Source organism: Hibiscus syriacus, unplaced genomic scaffold, assembly GCF_006381635.1.
Source record: "Hibiscus syriacus cultivar Baekdansim isolate YM2019G1 unplaced genomic scaffold, ASM638163v2 tig00110963_pilon, whole genome shotgun sequence".
Lineage (NCBI taxonomy): Eukaryota > Viridiplantae > Streptophyta > Magnoliopsida > Malvales > Malvaceae > Hibiscus > Hibiscus syriacus.
Window position 1 is genome coordinate 946,506 of NW_024062936.1, and position 14,802 is coordinate 961,307.

The 14,802-nt window shown below is 36.5% G+C and overlaps 2 protein-coding genes across 3 annotated transcripts; one reads left to right on the forward strand and one right to left on the reverse strand.

Moving 5' to 3' along the window:
• The first annotated feature begins 9,963 nt into the window (after positions 1–9,963).
• On the forward strand, positions 9,964–10,994 carry LOC120148572. The gene is made up of 2 exons (XM_039161652.1): positions 9,964–10,154; positions 10,281–10,994. Exons 1-2 carry the CDS (start codon positions 10,121–10,123, stop codon positions 10,886–10,888), a joined length of 642 nt encoding a protein of 213 aa, XP_039017583.1. The 5' UTR covers positions 9,964–10,120; the 3' UTR covers positions 10,889–10,994.
• A 616-nt stretch (positions 10,995–11,610) lies between these two features.
• On the reverse strand, positions 11,611–14,455 carry LOC120148610 (DEAD-box ATP-dependent RNA helicase 35-like). 2 transcript variants are annotated; one of them, XM_039161685.1, is made up of 3 exons: positions 14,349–14,455; positions 13,288–14,196; positions 11,611–12,620 (listed from the first exon to the last, which is right to left on the reverse strand). In XM_039161685.1, the coding sequence occupies exons 2-3, from the start codon at positions 14,184–14,186 to the stop codon at positions 11,756–11,758; spliced, it is 1,764 nt and encodes a 587-aa protein (XP_039017616.1). In that variant the 5' UTR covers positions 14,187–14,196; positions 14,349–14,455; the 3' UTR covers positions 11,611–11,755. The 2 variants fall into 2 exon arrangements, with proteins under 2 accessions (XP_039017616.1, XP_039017617.1); XM_039161686.1 differs by having other exon boundaries at positions 13,288–14,216; positions 14,349–14,445.
• Between the last annotated feature and the right edge of the window lie 347 nt (positions 14,456–14,802).

Here is a 14,802-nt window from a genome sequence, read left to right on the forward strand (position 1 = left end):
CTCAAATATCTGTGTTTCATGGGAAACTGTCTCAAATGAGACAAAATTCATTTCAAGGGAAACGATCTCAAAGATGTTTGTTTTGTTTCAAGGGAAACAAATTCAATGATGGTAAATTTTGTTTTCCAAAGAAACAAACGCAAAGATTTTTCTCAAAGAAACTGTCTCGAGAGAAACAAAATTTTGTTTCCAAAGAAAGAGATTCAATGATTTTTTTTTTAAAAGACATTTTCATAAGAGACAAAACTTTGTTTTTCAGAAAATTGTATCTTAGTGAGACAAAATTTGTTTCCAAAGAAACAGACTCAGATTTTCTTCAAAAGAAACTGTTTTAAGGGATAAAACCTTGTTTCCAGAGAAACAAACTCAAAGATGATCTTGTTTTAAGAGAAAATGTTTTAAGAGACAAAATTCGTTTCAAGGGAAACGACTCAAAGATGACATTGAAGGAAACTGTCTCATGCGAGATAAAATTTGTTTTAATAGAAACGATCTCAAAGGTGGGTATTTTCAAAAGAAGTTGTCTCGAGAGACAAAATTTTTGTTTCAAAGGAAACAAACTCAATGATTTTTTTTCAAAAGGAATTGCCTTTAAGAGATAAAATTTTGTTTCAAAAGAAACAGACTCAAAGATGGATTACATCTTAAGTAAGACCAAATTTGTTTCAAATGAAACAATCTCAAAAGTTAGTTTTTCATTAGAAACTGTCTTAAGAGAGATAACATATGTTTTTAAAGAAATAGACTCAAAGATGATTTTGTTAAGAGAAACAAACTCAAAGATTTTCAAGATGAACATAATCAAAGATTTACTTCAAGAGAAACTGTCTCAAGAGATAAAAAATTCATTTTAAGAGAAACAGATTCAAAGATTTTTTTTTTCAAAAGAAAATATCTTAAGAGAGACAAAATTTTGTTTCCAAAGAAACAGACCCAAAGATTTTTTGTTTCAAAAGAAATTATCTTAAGAGAGACAAAATTTTGTTTCCAAAGAAACAGACTCAACGATTTTTGTTTCAAAAGAAACAATCTCAAAGATTTTTTTTTTCACAAAATTGTCTCAAGAGAGACAAAACTTTGTTTCAGACTCAAAGATTTTTCACGAAATTGTCTTAAGAGAGACAAAACTTTGTTTCAAAAGAAATAGACTCAAAGATTTTTTTCAAAAGAAACAATCTCAAAGATTTTTTTCACAAAATTGTCTCAAGAGAGACAAAACTTTGTTTTAAAAGATTCAAAGATTGTCGATTTTGTTTATATGGAAATAATCTCAAAGGTGTTTTCAAAAGTGTTTATTTTGTTTCAAATGAAACGATTTCAGGATTTGTTTAAAGGGGAAACTGTCTCGTGCGAGACAAAATCAGCTTTGAAAATCTCAAGTGATATTAATTTTGCTTTAAGTACAACAACCTTGAAATTTGTATTATGAGAGAAAATGATGTCTCAAGCGAGACAAAATTTGCTTTAAGATATAGTCTCAAATGAGACAAAATTTGTTTTTAGAGAAATTGTCTCAAGCGAGACAAAGTTTGTTTTTGAGAAAACGATCTCAAGTGAGATCAACTTTGTTTAATGTGAAACAAATTAGAAATTTGGATCTCAAAGGGAAAAGGTCTCAAGCGAGATGAAATTTGTTTTGAAAGAAACAACAATCTAAGGTGAGATTAATTTTGTTTTAAGTGAATCAAATTCAAAATTTGTATCTCAAAGGAAAAATGTCTCAAGCGAGACGCAATTTGTTTTAAAATTCTCAAAATTTGTGGAAAAATGTCTCAAGCAAGACATAATTTGTTTTAAAGAGAAAGTTGTCTCAAGCGAGACAAAATAAAATTTGTTTTTAAGAAAACTATCTCAAGTGAGACGACACTTTATTTTTTTTAAAGAAAATAATCTCAATAGCTCAAAGTTTGTCTATTGATTCCTTTATGTTGAGGAAACATCTTCAGAAGATCTGATTGTTGACTTCAGGAAGCCAAATATGTGGATTGCATTGTTCTTTCAGGTTGAAAACATCTGGTTATTTCCGAGCTCTTATTTCCTGAAAAGATCAGAATGATGCATTTTTGACTAACTATCTTGGAAGTTATGATAGATGTCAAGATGAAATTTATTTGATTTTCTTTTATTGAATTTGTCCTCAAGTGAGGAGAAAAATGTCTTTAATACACATGATGATAAATGTTTGATACAAGTTTTATGTATCATGTATGTATGTGTATGTATGTATGTATGAGAATACTTTTCTCGATCTGGGAGGAGAATGATCGCGAGAGCAGTCTTCACTCTATATTTGATTCAATTTGTTTGTATTTCCACTAGGGTGTACTCTTGCAAGCCTTGACCTGAGACCATTTGTTTGCCTTGCCCTATCAAATTTTTCCCTAAAATAGCTTCTCTTGCCCAACTTCGATTCTGAGCTTCAGAGATATATTTGTTGAATTCCAAGATATTTCCGCCGGAGAGATTATCTTGTTTGAAAATGTTTTTCTTCTTCTTGAATTTTCAAAATTTTGAAAAATATTGCCTCCTTCTAAGTTTCACAATTGAAGCCAATCATAAAACATGAATTCATTGGATATCAAAAGAATCAAATACTCTTTTAATCATTGATAGTTACAAATCTTTGACAAATACCAAGATCGACAGGTGGGTTTAGAGGTTGGCTACCTAAATTCTAAGGTGTGTTTCCTCTATTTGGTCATCGTGAAGATCGTGATATGTCTTTTTCGTGATTTGGCATTTTAATCGGTGGCGGACAACATGACACAACTAGCATAGTCACTTGCTAAACTCTTTAGAACACTTTTGTTTCAATTCTCTAAAATCTTCCATTTGTTCAGGCTTCGTAGGTTCACCTAGTCAAGGTAGTGCAAAATATCGGTCTAAAAATGAGATTTCTGAGTGTTCGTGTGAGTTCGACTATAACAGGCGTTCCTCAACTCCCTTAGTCCATATTCACCGAAACTCCTTATTTAGTAAATTTGATTTAATTTGCCATTGTTTGGCTAGCTGAATTCAGCTTTATTGTACATATATTTTATAATTGCCTTTATCAAGCTAGCTGAAGGATTCATGTCATCACAAAGTCTTCGACTTGACAACCACAGTGGAGCATACACCGGATTGCCAAGTACCCGATCAATGTCATGGTTTGAATGTAATCTATTCATAAAGCCAGGGCTTTCGAATTTCCTCTATTACCAATTGCTTTAGCGGAATAGCTCAGCTTTATTGTATACATATATATGTTTTTTTTGTTTGTTTACGGATTCCATTTCTTAAGCTTGCTGAGGAAAACCTGTTATAGTCTCGGTGTTTGTTGAAGGTCAGAAAATCTCATCGTTAGAGTTCAATTCCCAAGCAACTGACCTAAACTAGATTCATCTACTTGACCATTCCATCTGAGAAGATTATGATCATCATTGAATGTCATAAACAGAAATAATAACCAATTAGTTTTGCAATCTCATGTGCTAGTTGCCCCATTTTATCCGCTCCTAACACATACCTGAATGCCAAACCCTTTGATTGACTCTTTATGTGAATAGAAAACTAGCTCGGTCCCTGCAAGAAAATGGTATGTACTCTGGTGTACCTCTGGATTAGGATCAAGGGGTCATTGTTTGCAGGGTTCAATCTTGTCATTTATCAAAGATTTACAACCTCAATTATTAAAACTTTTAATTAAAATGATATTCAAAATTGAAATCTGCTCATTGTTCATTTCCTAAGAATGAAGCATTTTATTGAAAATGTTCCCACGTCAAGCGACTTACAAACATTCACACATAAAAAAGAAAAACAAGATCAAACAAGATGACATGCATGAGAATGTAACAAAATCTCAGGATGGATGCCCGGCCGAATTTCGATCAGAATGCCCCATCACACCTTGAACGTTAATGCCCCTAAATCGATCAGATCTTGGACCTTGCGCTTCAATGTCCTACAATTCTCCGTGGTGTGCCCTGAGCTCCCAATGTGATAGCTGCATATGGCGTTAATATCATGGCCTTCAGGATATGGGGTCTCTCTTGGTTTGGATTGAACTGGAGTCACAAGGTTCCTCTCAACTAGTATTGGGAGCAATTCCTTATATGTCATTGGGATTGGATTGATGCGACAGAATGTCTTATGAGGTTTGGTCCCCAGATTAGCTAGATAAGATCCTTCAATGTTAATCTCATCTCTTTCCTCATTGTCGGAAAGACTAGTGCCTCCTATCTGGCCATTCTTGACTGCTCTTTCGATCATTTCTCCACACATGACAATGTCAGAGAAACTCTTAGTGGCAACCCCTATCATGTAGTCGATATATGGAGACTTCAATGTATCGATGAATAGAGTGATGAACTCTTTTTTAGTCATTGGTGGATGCACTTGAGATGCAATATCCCTCCATCATTGTGCGTACTGTCGAAAGCTCTCATAATTCTTCATCCCCATATTCTGAAGCATTGTTCAATCGGGGGCCATATTAATCATGTGCTTGTATTGGCCCAGAAAAGCACTAGCCAAATCCCTCCAGGAGCGGACTTGAGAACGACTCAGTTGGTGGTACCACCTTGAAGCGGGTCCAATCAAACTGTCTTGAAAGCAGTGGATCAACATCTGATCATTGTTAGTGTATCCAGTCATCCTTCGAATAAACATCGTGAGGTGAGCATTGGGCAACTGGTTCCCCTGTACTTTTCAAACTCGGGCATCTTGAATTTGGGCGGGAGCACCAAGTCAGGAACTAGTACTAGTTCTGTTGCATCCATCCCGTTGTGAGAGGTTTGTCCTCTCATTCCCTAAAATATCTCTCTGCACCACTGTTTCAAATTCTCTGGGATCTCGTTCTTGGCTCTTCTCGTCGCTTGGTGACTAGGAATCCTGTTGGACGAGATAAGTGGTTGTGAATTAGCCTGTGCCTTCACACATTCAACTGTTTCACGGGTCAAGGAAATTTTCTCTCTGTCTTTTCCTTGGTTAAGCTCAGCCATTTTTGCTACCATTTGGCCAACTATGTCCTTTTGGTTTTGCAAGATACGATCCACGGTGGTCTTTTGCATCTGCTCCATTTTAACCTCCCACTCAGCTTGCATCTTTTGTAAACTCTCTTCTAGCTCTTTCTTCAGTTGCTCAAATTTTGCATCCATTCTCAGTACTGTGTGAATGCAGTTGCACAGTTAGAAGTGTTTCCTTAAAGTTTCCCGCAAGGTATGATTAATGCATGTAACAATGCTTAAATGAATGTTGTGCAAAATGAAATGATGAAAATGCAGATGCAAAAATATTGATCCCAACGATGAATATCGTAGAACAATTTCCACCAGAGATAAAAGTTTTCACATCACAAGACAATCCACTTTACAGACATGCCTTCGCCTAGATGCTGAGTCTGAAATAGATCGCTGCTTCGTCTCGGATCTTCATCCTTGAAAACGATGCCCCTCAAGCGTTCTGTAATCTGACACCATTAATTCCCCGGCGGTGCTAAAGTCAGTGCGTCGCTCCTTGATGGGTAACAATAATTATAGATGAGAATATACTACTGGATTACTCTTTGGCTCAATGGATCATCGTTTTAGTCTTGAATGATGCACAATATTCGAGCTCACTGCTTCATCTCGTATCTTCGTATTTGGAACTAATGCCCTTCAATGCTTTGTAATCTGACTCCGTTAATGCCCCGATGGTGCTGAGGTCAGTGCGTCACTCCTTGATAACTAGTGATGACATGATTGTAGATGAGGCTATACTGCTGGATTACTCAATGGATCAGAGGATCATCTCTCCAGTCTCGAATGTTGCACGATCTTCGAGCAAGTCTCATTCTTGTACTCTGTGAATTTCTTTTTAGCCTTCGGTGCATGTCTGTGTACGTGACTGCTTGATTGAAAACTTTTATCTCTTCTTGTGAAGATTTTCTCATGGATATCCCCTTGCGGATCAACACTTCCCGCATTATGTCATGAAGATGCAATGTAATGCAAAGAAAGATGAAAAATGACACAAACAAATGAGAAAAAATGAGTTAGTAACACAAACAAAATAGAGAAACGAGTTAGTGCAAGCAAGATAATCAATATAGTTAAAATATGTTATCTACAGATAAATATAACACCTACCCGTCATGATATCTACCCGAGCATGCTTTCAATAGATAACAATCCTACCCGGACATACTACTTACCCCAAAATGAATAATTTCAAAAAAATTGGTCCTAACCGCATGGTATCTAGTTCACATGTTTTTATTCAACAGAATTTAAAGTAGAAATGAAAGGTTCAGAAACACTCCTCCTTTGTGTACACCTAAGTTGGGTACCTACTGACGGACAGAGGTTCGGTATGACTATACCTATGGTGACCGTTCTAAGGTTCATTATATGCATGGTTTCAGCTCTAACAGGAAAAAGGTACTCGAATTGTCCTTAATGTCGGTGCCCCATTGGGCTGCCAAACCCTCTATCCACACCCATTACAGGTTTCAAACGGAACGAGTTCAATTCGAGGGGATTCATTGCCTTATACCCGTACGAGGAATAAATCCCTACGAAGGTATAAGGTATGTATCCCATGGGTTATTTGCTAAAACTCATACGAAGAATAAATTCTTACGAGAGTAAAGCATTCACCCCGACTAATTTGGATCGAAGCTCGTCTCTAGAGCTTATGTTATGCTAATGCGAGTGATGTGTGTGAGGAGGAACATACCTATCTTCGACCCAAAAGGAAAACAAAACAAGGAAACAAATGATAAAATCTTGACAAAGCTGAAAGCCAAAAATAAAATAAAATGTTAGTATGACAAAAAACGAAGCAATTAAAAATTTCAATAAACGGATCATAAGTTAACTATGTACTCAAACTTATAATTTCCACTAAGACGACAATGTGTAAGCGACCTACAGCTTGACTCTCTAAAAAAAGGTCCCCAGCAGAGTCGCCAAGCTGTCATAACCATTTTTTTTAAAACAATTAAATATGTTTTTTTTAAAAACGATTACGACTTTATTTTTGAAAAATTGGGCGATTTTGGATTGATTTGAATTAAATTGAAAATGGAGTCGCCATCGACCTTTGGGTTAGGTAGGTCAAATACCTAAAAACGTCTTTTAACAATTTTAAGAAAAATCATTTTTTTAAGACAAAATTTAGTCTGCATCACCAAAGATTCGATTAAATGAGTTCGGGAGTCGGTTACGTGTGGGGAAGGAATAACACCCCACAACGCCCAAAAACTGGTACTGTGTCGCTTACACCTTGTTGTAAATGGTGGAATTTATGAGTCAAATATAAAGTTAAAATGTGATCCGTTTATTGAACATTGATTAATTCACTTCGAACTAATTAATTATAGAAAACTCTTTAACCCGAAAAGAAATCTCGAAATTAGTAATCCTCCCTCGAGAAAGCTAACTCGACTATTTCTTATCAGTAAAAGAATACTCCATCCACATTGATTAAAAAAAATTGAATCGAATGTAAATTAACTATCGACCTCTACATAAATTAAATTACCCTATAAAAACACATTGAATCATAAGAGATTTAATCAGTAAAATAAATTAAATTTATTTCAAGTCTTATTTCGTTTGAACGTTGTATCGGATTGTACCACTTCGGTCAAGTGATACTCTCCACACCCGTTCTTCAAATACATTCTTGAAATATTCGGATAACATTAATACTTAAGGAAATGGAAATAAATATGATAAAAAAAATGCACAATAAAATATTTACAACAAATAAAGTTAGGCATATTTATTTACATTTGATACAAATGACTACATAACACGAAATATGTACGTACAGATTGAAATAAATACAAATGAATGTTACAACCCAAAATATAATGATCAAAAAGTAAGTATTTAATAATTACAATGACTAACATGGTAATAACAAATTAAAGGGCTAAAACAGCAAAATAGAAAATTAAAAGACTAAAATGTCAAAAACAGAAACGTAGGGACTAAAATAGTAATTAAACCGAATGCAAACTAGTGACTAAAATAAACAGATTTACAAATCTTAGAGTCAAATTCGAACATCAGCCAAAATGTACAACATACAAAATCAGTGACTAAAATGAAACTAATACAAACATTGTGGCCAAAGTCAAATATCCACAAAAATAACATAACATCCATTAATAGGACTAAAATATAAGTTCTAAAAATAAAGGCTCGAAATCGAAATACAATAAATCTCATTTAATGACTAAATAATGCGGTTACAAAGGATCAGGGACCAAAAGTGTGGTTTACCCCTTTTAATATGAGAAACACGGGTAGGATGTTACAAAGATGCGAGGACCAAATAGGCTATTTACCCTTTCAAGCTGAAACACGCATACCCTGAACCCCTAAAACGGCGTCGTTTTGGTTCAATTATATATTTATTTTTTAAAGGCTAAAACGGGCTAAACTTCTCATTTTCTCGGCTAGAGAAATCAGAGGGAGGAGAGAGGGATTTTTAAACTCTCTCAACTCCCTTATCGGGGAGAAGAAAAGTCTCCGCCGTCGGTGATGCCTCACGGCGGTGCGCGGCGGCCCACGGTGGCCGGAACGGGCCAGAGACCCCCAAAATCATCCTCTCATCTCCCTAAACTCAGAACCTCACCCCGTCTCACCTAGAATCCACCCTAGCCCACTAGATCTAAGGTCTTTACCTCTCGATGTCTTTGAAATCCGGCGGCTCTTGGTGTTCCCAACCGGCTTCGAACCCACGGTGAGATCTCCTCTCTCTCTATTCTTCACTTTTTGCTGTTGGTTCTCCCTTTCATTTGACTCTCTTTTTTTCTTTTTCTTTTTTTATCTTCTCTTTTTCTGGAAACCCGAATGAATCCCCTCCCTCTGTCCGGTTGCATGCTTGATTTATTAGGGGTTTTGAATGAAATCATGAAGCCTACGGGGTATGGGAATTGTTTCTCTGATTTGGTACGATTGAATCCCGAAAAATCGGGATTTAGAATGATATTTTAATGGGTTCACTGTTGATGATATATATATTTTTTGATTGGTTTTGCTGTTCTTCACTGTTAATAGATTGATGGAGGGACCTTCGGTCACTGTGGATGCAGGCAGCCGGCGTCAGAGGCTGTCGGCGAGGGTACGCTCGGCTTGAGCGGCGGCTAGAGATGAGAAGTTGAAGGCGGCGGCTGAGTCATTTAGGGGATTAGGGTTGAAACCCTAATATCTCCTGATCTGGACCATTGATTTAGGTCCAGATCCAACGGCTGGTGAGAGGGTCAGCTGAAGCTTGAGAGGAAACCCTAGTTGGGTTATCATATGGGCTCGGGTTTGGGCCTTGGGATTGGCCTGCACAAAATATGTAAATAATAATGATAATGAATATAATAATAATAAATAATAATAATAAAAATAACGATAATAATAATATATATAAAAAAAAACCCGGACAAAAACGGGTGTCTACAATCAGTATTCTCTTTTCAAAAGACATTTGAATCAGATATTCATTTACATCCCAATTTTGTTTTTTCTTTTCATTGCTTTTTCGAAACAAGTCCCTGTCGTCTGTAAAATGGTTCCGTCTAACTTGGAAACCTTGGTTGTTGAAGATTTCAAGCTTCAAACTGCGTTGAACTGTTTCTCCTTCACAAGGTGCAACTATTTGTGATAGCATTTTTTTTCTTGGAACGTAAGGGGGAAATATGTAGTTGAACAGTATATTAAGAAGACGTGGGTTTTGCCGATAAACCACTTTCTTACAAATCGTATGGCAAAGTTTAAACTGGGGAATTTTATGTGTTGGTTAGCTATGGAAGTGTGATGGAGAAGCGGGGTATATTTACCCAAACATTTAAGTTCTTATCTAGTTGTATATATATGCTTGTGAATTCGAATATCATATAAGTAAAGTGAATTCAGATTTAGATTGCAGCGAAGGTAAAATGTTGGAAGAGAGTGACATTCTCCATGAAAGTGCTTAGCAATTTCTCGATAACTTATATTCCACTCTTTTCTCAAAACTCCAACAGCAAAAATCAATCATTTCTTATGCAAACTTAAAAGGGGCTAGTTTAAACTCTGCTTGTGAGTTGTGACTGCAGTGCCCCAAACTCTCTTAGAAGCCAAGCGAAAAAGGGGCAAGCATTCCTTTGCAAATGGTGTCACTGTCACTGGGAATATCTTTCTCAGGTAAGCAACCATCGTTTCAACTGCCTCCATTTCCAGTCGTTCGATTGCAAGAACTAGTCTATCCCCAATCTTTCTTTCTTTCTTTCTTTCTTTCTTTTCTCTAGCCTTTATGTTTGTTGTTTTCAGGATTGCTCCATTTTATGCTCGATCATTTCGCGGAAAGTGTTGTTTTGGTAATTTCGCAATTGATAGCTTCCGATGTGTTTGAAACCCAGAGTTTCGATTCTCTGAAGCAGCTTCTTAGAGAAGTTCCACCTATGAAGATGATAGAACTTGCTTCATCTGAGATGGAATTAGATCCAGAGTTGAAGAAATACAAGGCAGCAAGCAGTAGAAGTGAGCATGCAAGAAAGATTGATGTCTCAGCAGACTCTATCAAGAAACAAGAAAACTTGTTTTTCAGTTTTCAGAACGAAGGGGCTTCTTCGAGTTCGAAACAGGAATTGTTTCAATCTGGAGTGATAGTAAGTAATCCAAGAAAAAGGGTTTGCAGCAATTTATGTGAAGGGGAGGCGGCTTTGCAGGCTAGTGAAGCTGAAAACCTGAATACAAGATTAAAGAGACTCGAGGAAGAAAGTGAAGTTATGAAGCAAGCATTCTTAGAGACAGTGGTGGAGAGGAAAAAACTAATTAATGAAATCTGTAAGCTGTTTGAGACACTGCGCTACACCATCCTCAATAAGGATAAAGAAGATGGCTATGGATTTTTGGTCATCAAGCCTTCTCCAGTTTGAGCCCCAGATGTTGAGTAAAATTTCATAGCATTGAACCCCACACAAAACCCAGCTGGTTCAAGCAACCATCATGAAGAAGTGTTATCCTATAAAGTCAAATCCCAGCATTTACAACCCCCAAGATCTTTTTTCCATTGTACCAAAAAAGAATTTATTATTTTCACAATGAGTAATAAAGAAGCATAAGGTATATAAATTCTGATTAAATATGGCATTGCATAATCACTTCACTGTGTTTTAATGATACAGTAGCACTACCTTCCTTGCACATAAACCTGGAAACATCTAATTGATAGTGATGCTGATCAAGGAACAGCCAAGAAGAGTCTGTCGCAAGTTCTATAGGAAAATCCAGGTTTTGGATATGTTGAGGCCAAAGTATTAGCAATTCTCGATCAGAGATACACATCCACACAATTAGACATAAATTTGCATTGTAATTAGAAACAGTGATCAAGTTCCATTCTGAAGGTCTTCCAAAGTTTCAATGCTATCTTACGTAACTCTATGGGAGGTAACAATGACTTGAACTCAAGATTTCCCCCCGTTTTCACCTTATTTTTATCACTTGAGCTAAAGCTCATTTTAAATTTCGATTCACAGATAATTATTCAGTATTTATCATATTGGAAAACAAGGGAAAAAAACAACTTTAAAAAGGACAAAACAAACTGCAGCGAAGTTTCCCAAAAGAAACAAGATGACGCGTGATTCTATTTTCCTCATTGTTGAACTTTGCATTAATTCATGTCAAAGAAACAGAAGTTGCATTAAGGCACAACAACCCAAGATTTAAAGGGGCCTCGTCCCCAGATTCTTTATGTTTGATACAAACCAAAACAAGTTCAGGGTACTTATAAGCATAACTCAAATTTCTCCTCTGTAACCACCAGAACCAAAATAATCCCTTCTAGAATTTGCAATAGCCATGCTTTTCTGATGCTCTAACTTGGGGCAATCCCGGATACGATGCCCCAACCCACCACAATAAGCACACCCCTTTACACCACTTGCATTGGTGATTGCGTCCACATCTTCCATTGGATCACTGAGCTCAGCTAAGACAGGTGGAATCCTCTGTTTGGCTTCTTGCAGTAGATGTTTCAAATCAAGCAGGGTTGTCTCACTTTGATTTTTGTTTATAAATGTGGTTGCAATTCCTGTTTTACCACATCTTCCTGTTCGTCCTATTCTGTGGACATAGTTTTCAATTTCCGCAGGCATATCATAATTGATCACATGTTGAATATCAGGAAAATCCAAACCCTTTGATGCAACATCAGTTGCAACTAAGACATCTTTCTTGCCGGCTTTAAAGGATGAAATTGCGTACTCTCTCTCTTCTTGGTCCTTGCCTCCATGAATTGCCACAGCTTCAACTCCTTTCAGTAGGAGATATTCATGAATGTCATCCACATCAGCCTTATTCTCACAAAATATTAAAACAGGTGGAGGCGTCTTCTGTAGGCATTCAAGGAGGTAGACGATCTTGGCCTCTTGCTTCACATACTCAACCTCCTGAATCACATCGAGATTTGCAGCTCCTGCTCTGCCAACATTAACAGTAACTGGCTTGACTAAAGCACTTCTGGCAAAGTTTTGAATTTTGGTAGGCATGGTAGCAGAGAACAAAAGGGTTTGTCTCTGAGCTTTAAAATGGTCGAACACTTCTCTGATGTCATCTTCAAAGCCTAAATCCACTAGCCTATCTGCTTCATCCAATGTCAAATACCTACAGAAAAGACACAATTGCTTGAGTATCATTACCTACCTAGAAGGAAAAATGTAAATTCAAAACTGCATATATGTAATTATGTTTTGAGAGTAAGAAAGGTTGCTGTGACAGATTCAAAACATTTGTTATAATTTTAAATAAGTAGCGAAAACCGATGCACAAGCACCTAAAATTATGAAATAGCCGAAGTACATAGAGATATCTAAACAAAATTAATAACAAAGGAAACCAAAAGAAAAAGTCTTTTCCTAAAAAAATGCAAATTTAAGAAATTAACAAATCCGGGAACAGTGTTTGTTTCATCCAACACCTTTGAAAATAAAGGAAAGAAAATTTGGAAAAGAAACCAGTTTGAGGAACGCTACTTATTTTCATCAGAAACCAATACACAAATAGCACAGCATATTGGCGAAATTACTGAAAGATATTTAAACAAGTGAAAACAAACGAACAGGAAAAACAAACGTAGCTTGGCCCCCACCAAGCCTCTATAAATTTTAGCATCGGACTCTTGACATCTGTCTATGCATATAGTATTGGCTTAAGCTACCATAATCAACTAAATTCAAACACGTTATATTGATGATAATAAGACTAAATGTAGCACATTAGAATTTAGATAATTGAAAATGGTGTTACTAAACGCATTGAATTAAAGTCGTACCTGCAATTATCTAAATTCATCTTCTTCTTGGCAAGCATATCCTTCAATCTCCCAGGAGTAGCAACAACAATATGAACCCCTTTCTTCACAACATCCAACTGAGACCTCATGTCTACACCACCAATACAAAGCAATGGCCTGATTTCTGGATACCCATTTTCCCGCATAGGTACCAAAAATTGCTCCACCACTTCATATGTCTGCCTAGCAAGCTCCCTGGAAGGACAGACAATCAACCCAAAAGGACCTTCTCCTGGAAGAATTGGCATCATAATCTCCTCCTGTAATGCAATCATAATCAAAGGAAGCACAAATACGAGCGTTTTCCCTGATCCTGTAAAGGCAATCCCAATCATATCTCTTCCAGACAAAATGACAGGCAGGCCTTGGACTTGAATTGGAGTTGGCTGCACAATTCCCTTTGCCTTTAACTTCTTTAATATTGGATCCGGAAACTTCATGTCCTTAAAATTCTTAATAGGAGGAGGAATCTCCTCCCCTTCAACAATAATATGCCATTGCTTTCGAATGAAATCCCTATCTTTTCGAGTCATCCTTCGAATATGCAAAGGCGGTTTCCACCCGGTCATCAGGGGTTCTGTATAAGTAATCCCTTTAGCCAACTCGCGAACTGACATAAGTGTCTTCCTGTCGGGTAAATGTTCAATCATCTCTTTCTCTTGCTGTACAATTTGTTCCGTTTGACTGACCTCAGGTTGGTCCTTTTTAAGCTGAGTTGCTTTTATAAGTAAACTAGGTTTCACTTCAGCGACACTGGATTTTTCAGCTTCATCTTCCAGTGCAGAAGGCTTTCCCTTTCTTTGTAGGATTTTCTGAGCTTCCATAGCTCGACGTTTTGCAACCGGAATATACTCAACGTAATCATCATCTTCCTCCATTTTTAATTTTCTGTATTGACCAAGAAACCCCTAAATTTTGATTTAAAAAATCAATTCCCGAACTAATAAAGCAAAAATCCCTAAAACTTTATGTGCATTAAAATACAGGCGACATGAACGAGAAAGGAAGGAAGAAAATCGAAAGTAGGGTTGGGGAATCACCTTTGTAGGTAGAACAGGCAGGCGGAAACGGCGCGGCGGGTGTCGCAAAATCGCGGTGTCGAATTGAGAAAGAGAGATGGGGAAGTTCAATGAAGTGTGTAGGATTAGTGCGTAAGTCCAATTGGGCCCTGGGATTCAACTTATAATCATGGATTTCAGAATCGGACCGGTTAGCGAACCGGTCATGTTATTGATTTATTGGTTCAATCGGTTGAATCGATTTGATCGATCGGAAGAATCGAACGACGACATAATTATTTAAAAAATTAAATAAAAATATCAAAAAATATTTAATAAAAAATAATTTTTTATATCACAAGTCATATTCAAAGCAAGTCATAACATATATAAGTTAAAAACCATAAAATCAAGCGAAATAAAATAATTCAAATTAATTATAACATAATATTTAAGTTAAAACATATTAAATAATAAATATAACTATATAACTATA

Excerpts from the sequence above, each read along its gene's own strand:
- LOC120148572 (XM_039161652.1), top strand. The coding sequence starts at position 10,121 with ATGGTGTCACTGTCACTGGGAATATCTTTCTCAG. Across the intron at positions 10,155-10,280 it reads ACTGGGAATATCTTTCTCAG|GATTGCTCCATTTTATGCTC; the intron begins GTAAGCAACCAT and ends TGTTGTTTTCAG.
- LOC120148610 (XM_039161685.1), bottom strand. The coding sequence starts at position 14,186 with ATGGAGGAAGATGATGATTACGTTGAGTATATTCCGGTTGCAAAACGT. Across the intron at positions 12,621-13,287 it reads ATGAATTTAGATAATTGCAG|GTATTTGACATTGGATGAAG; the intron begins GTACGACTTTAA and ends TCTTTTCTGTAG.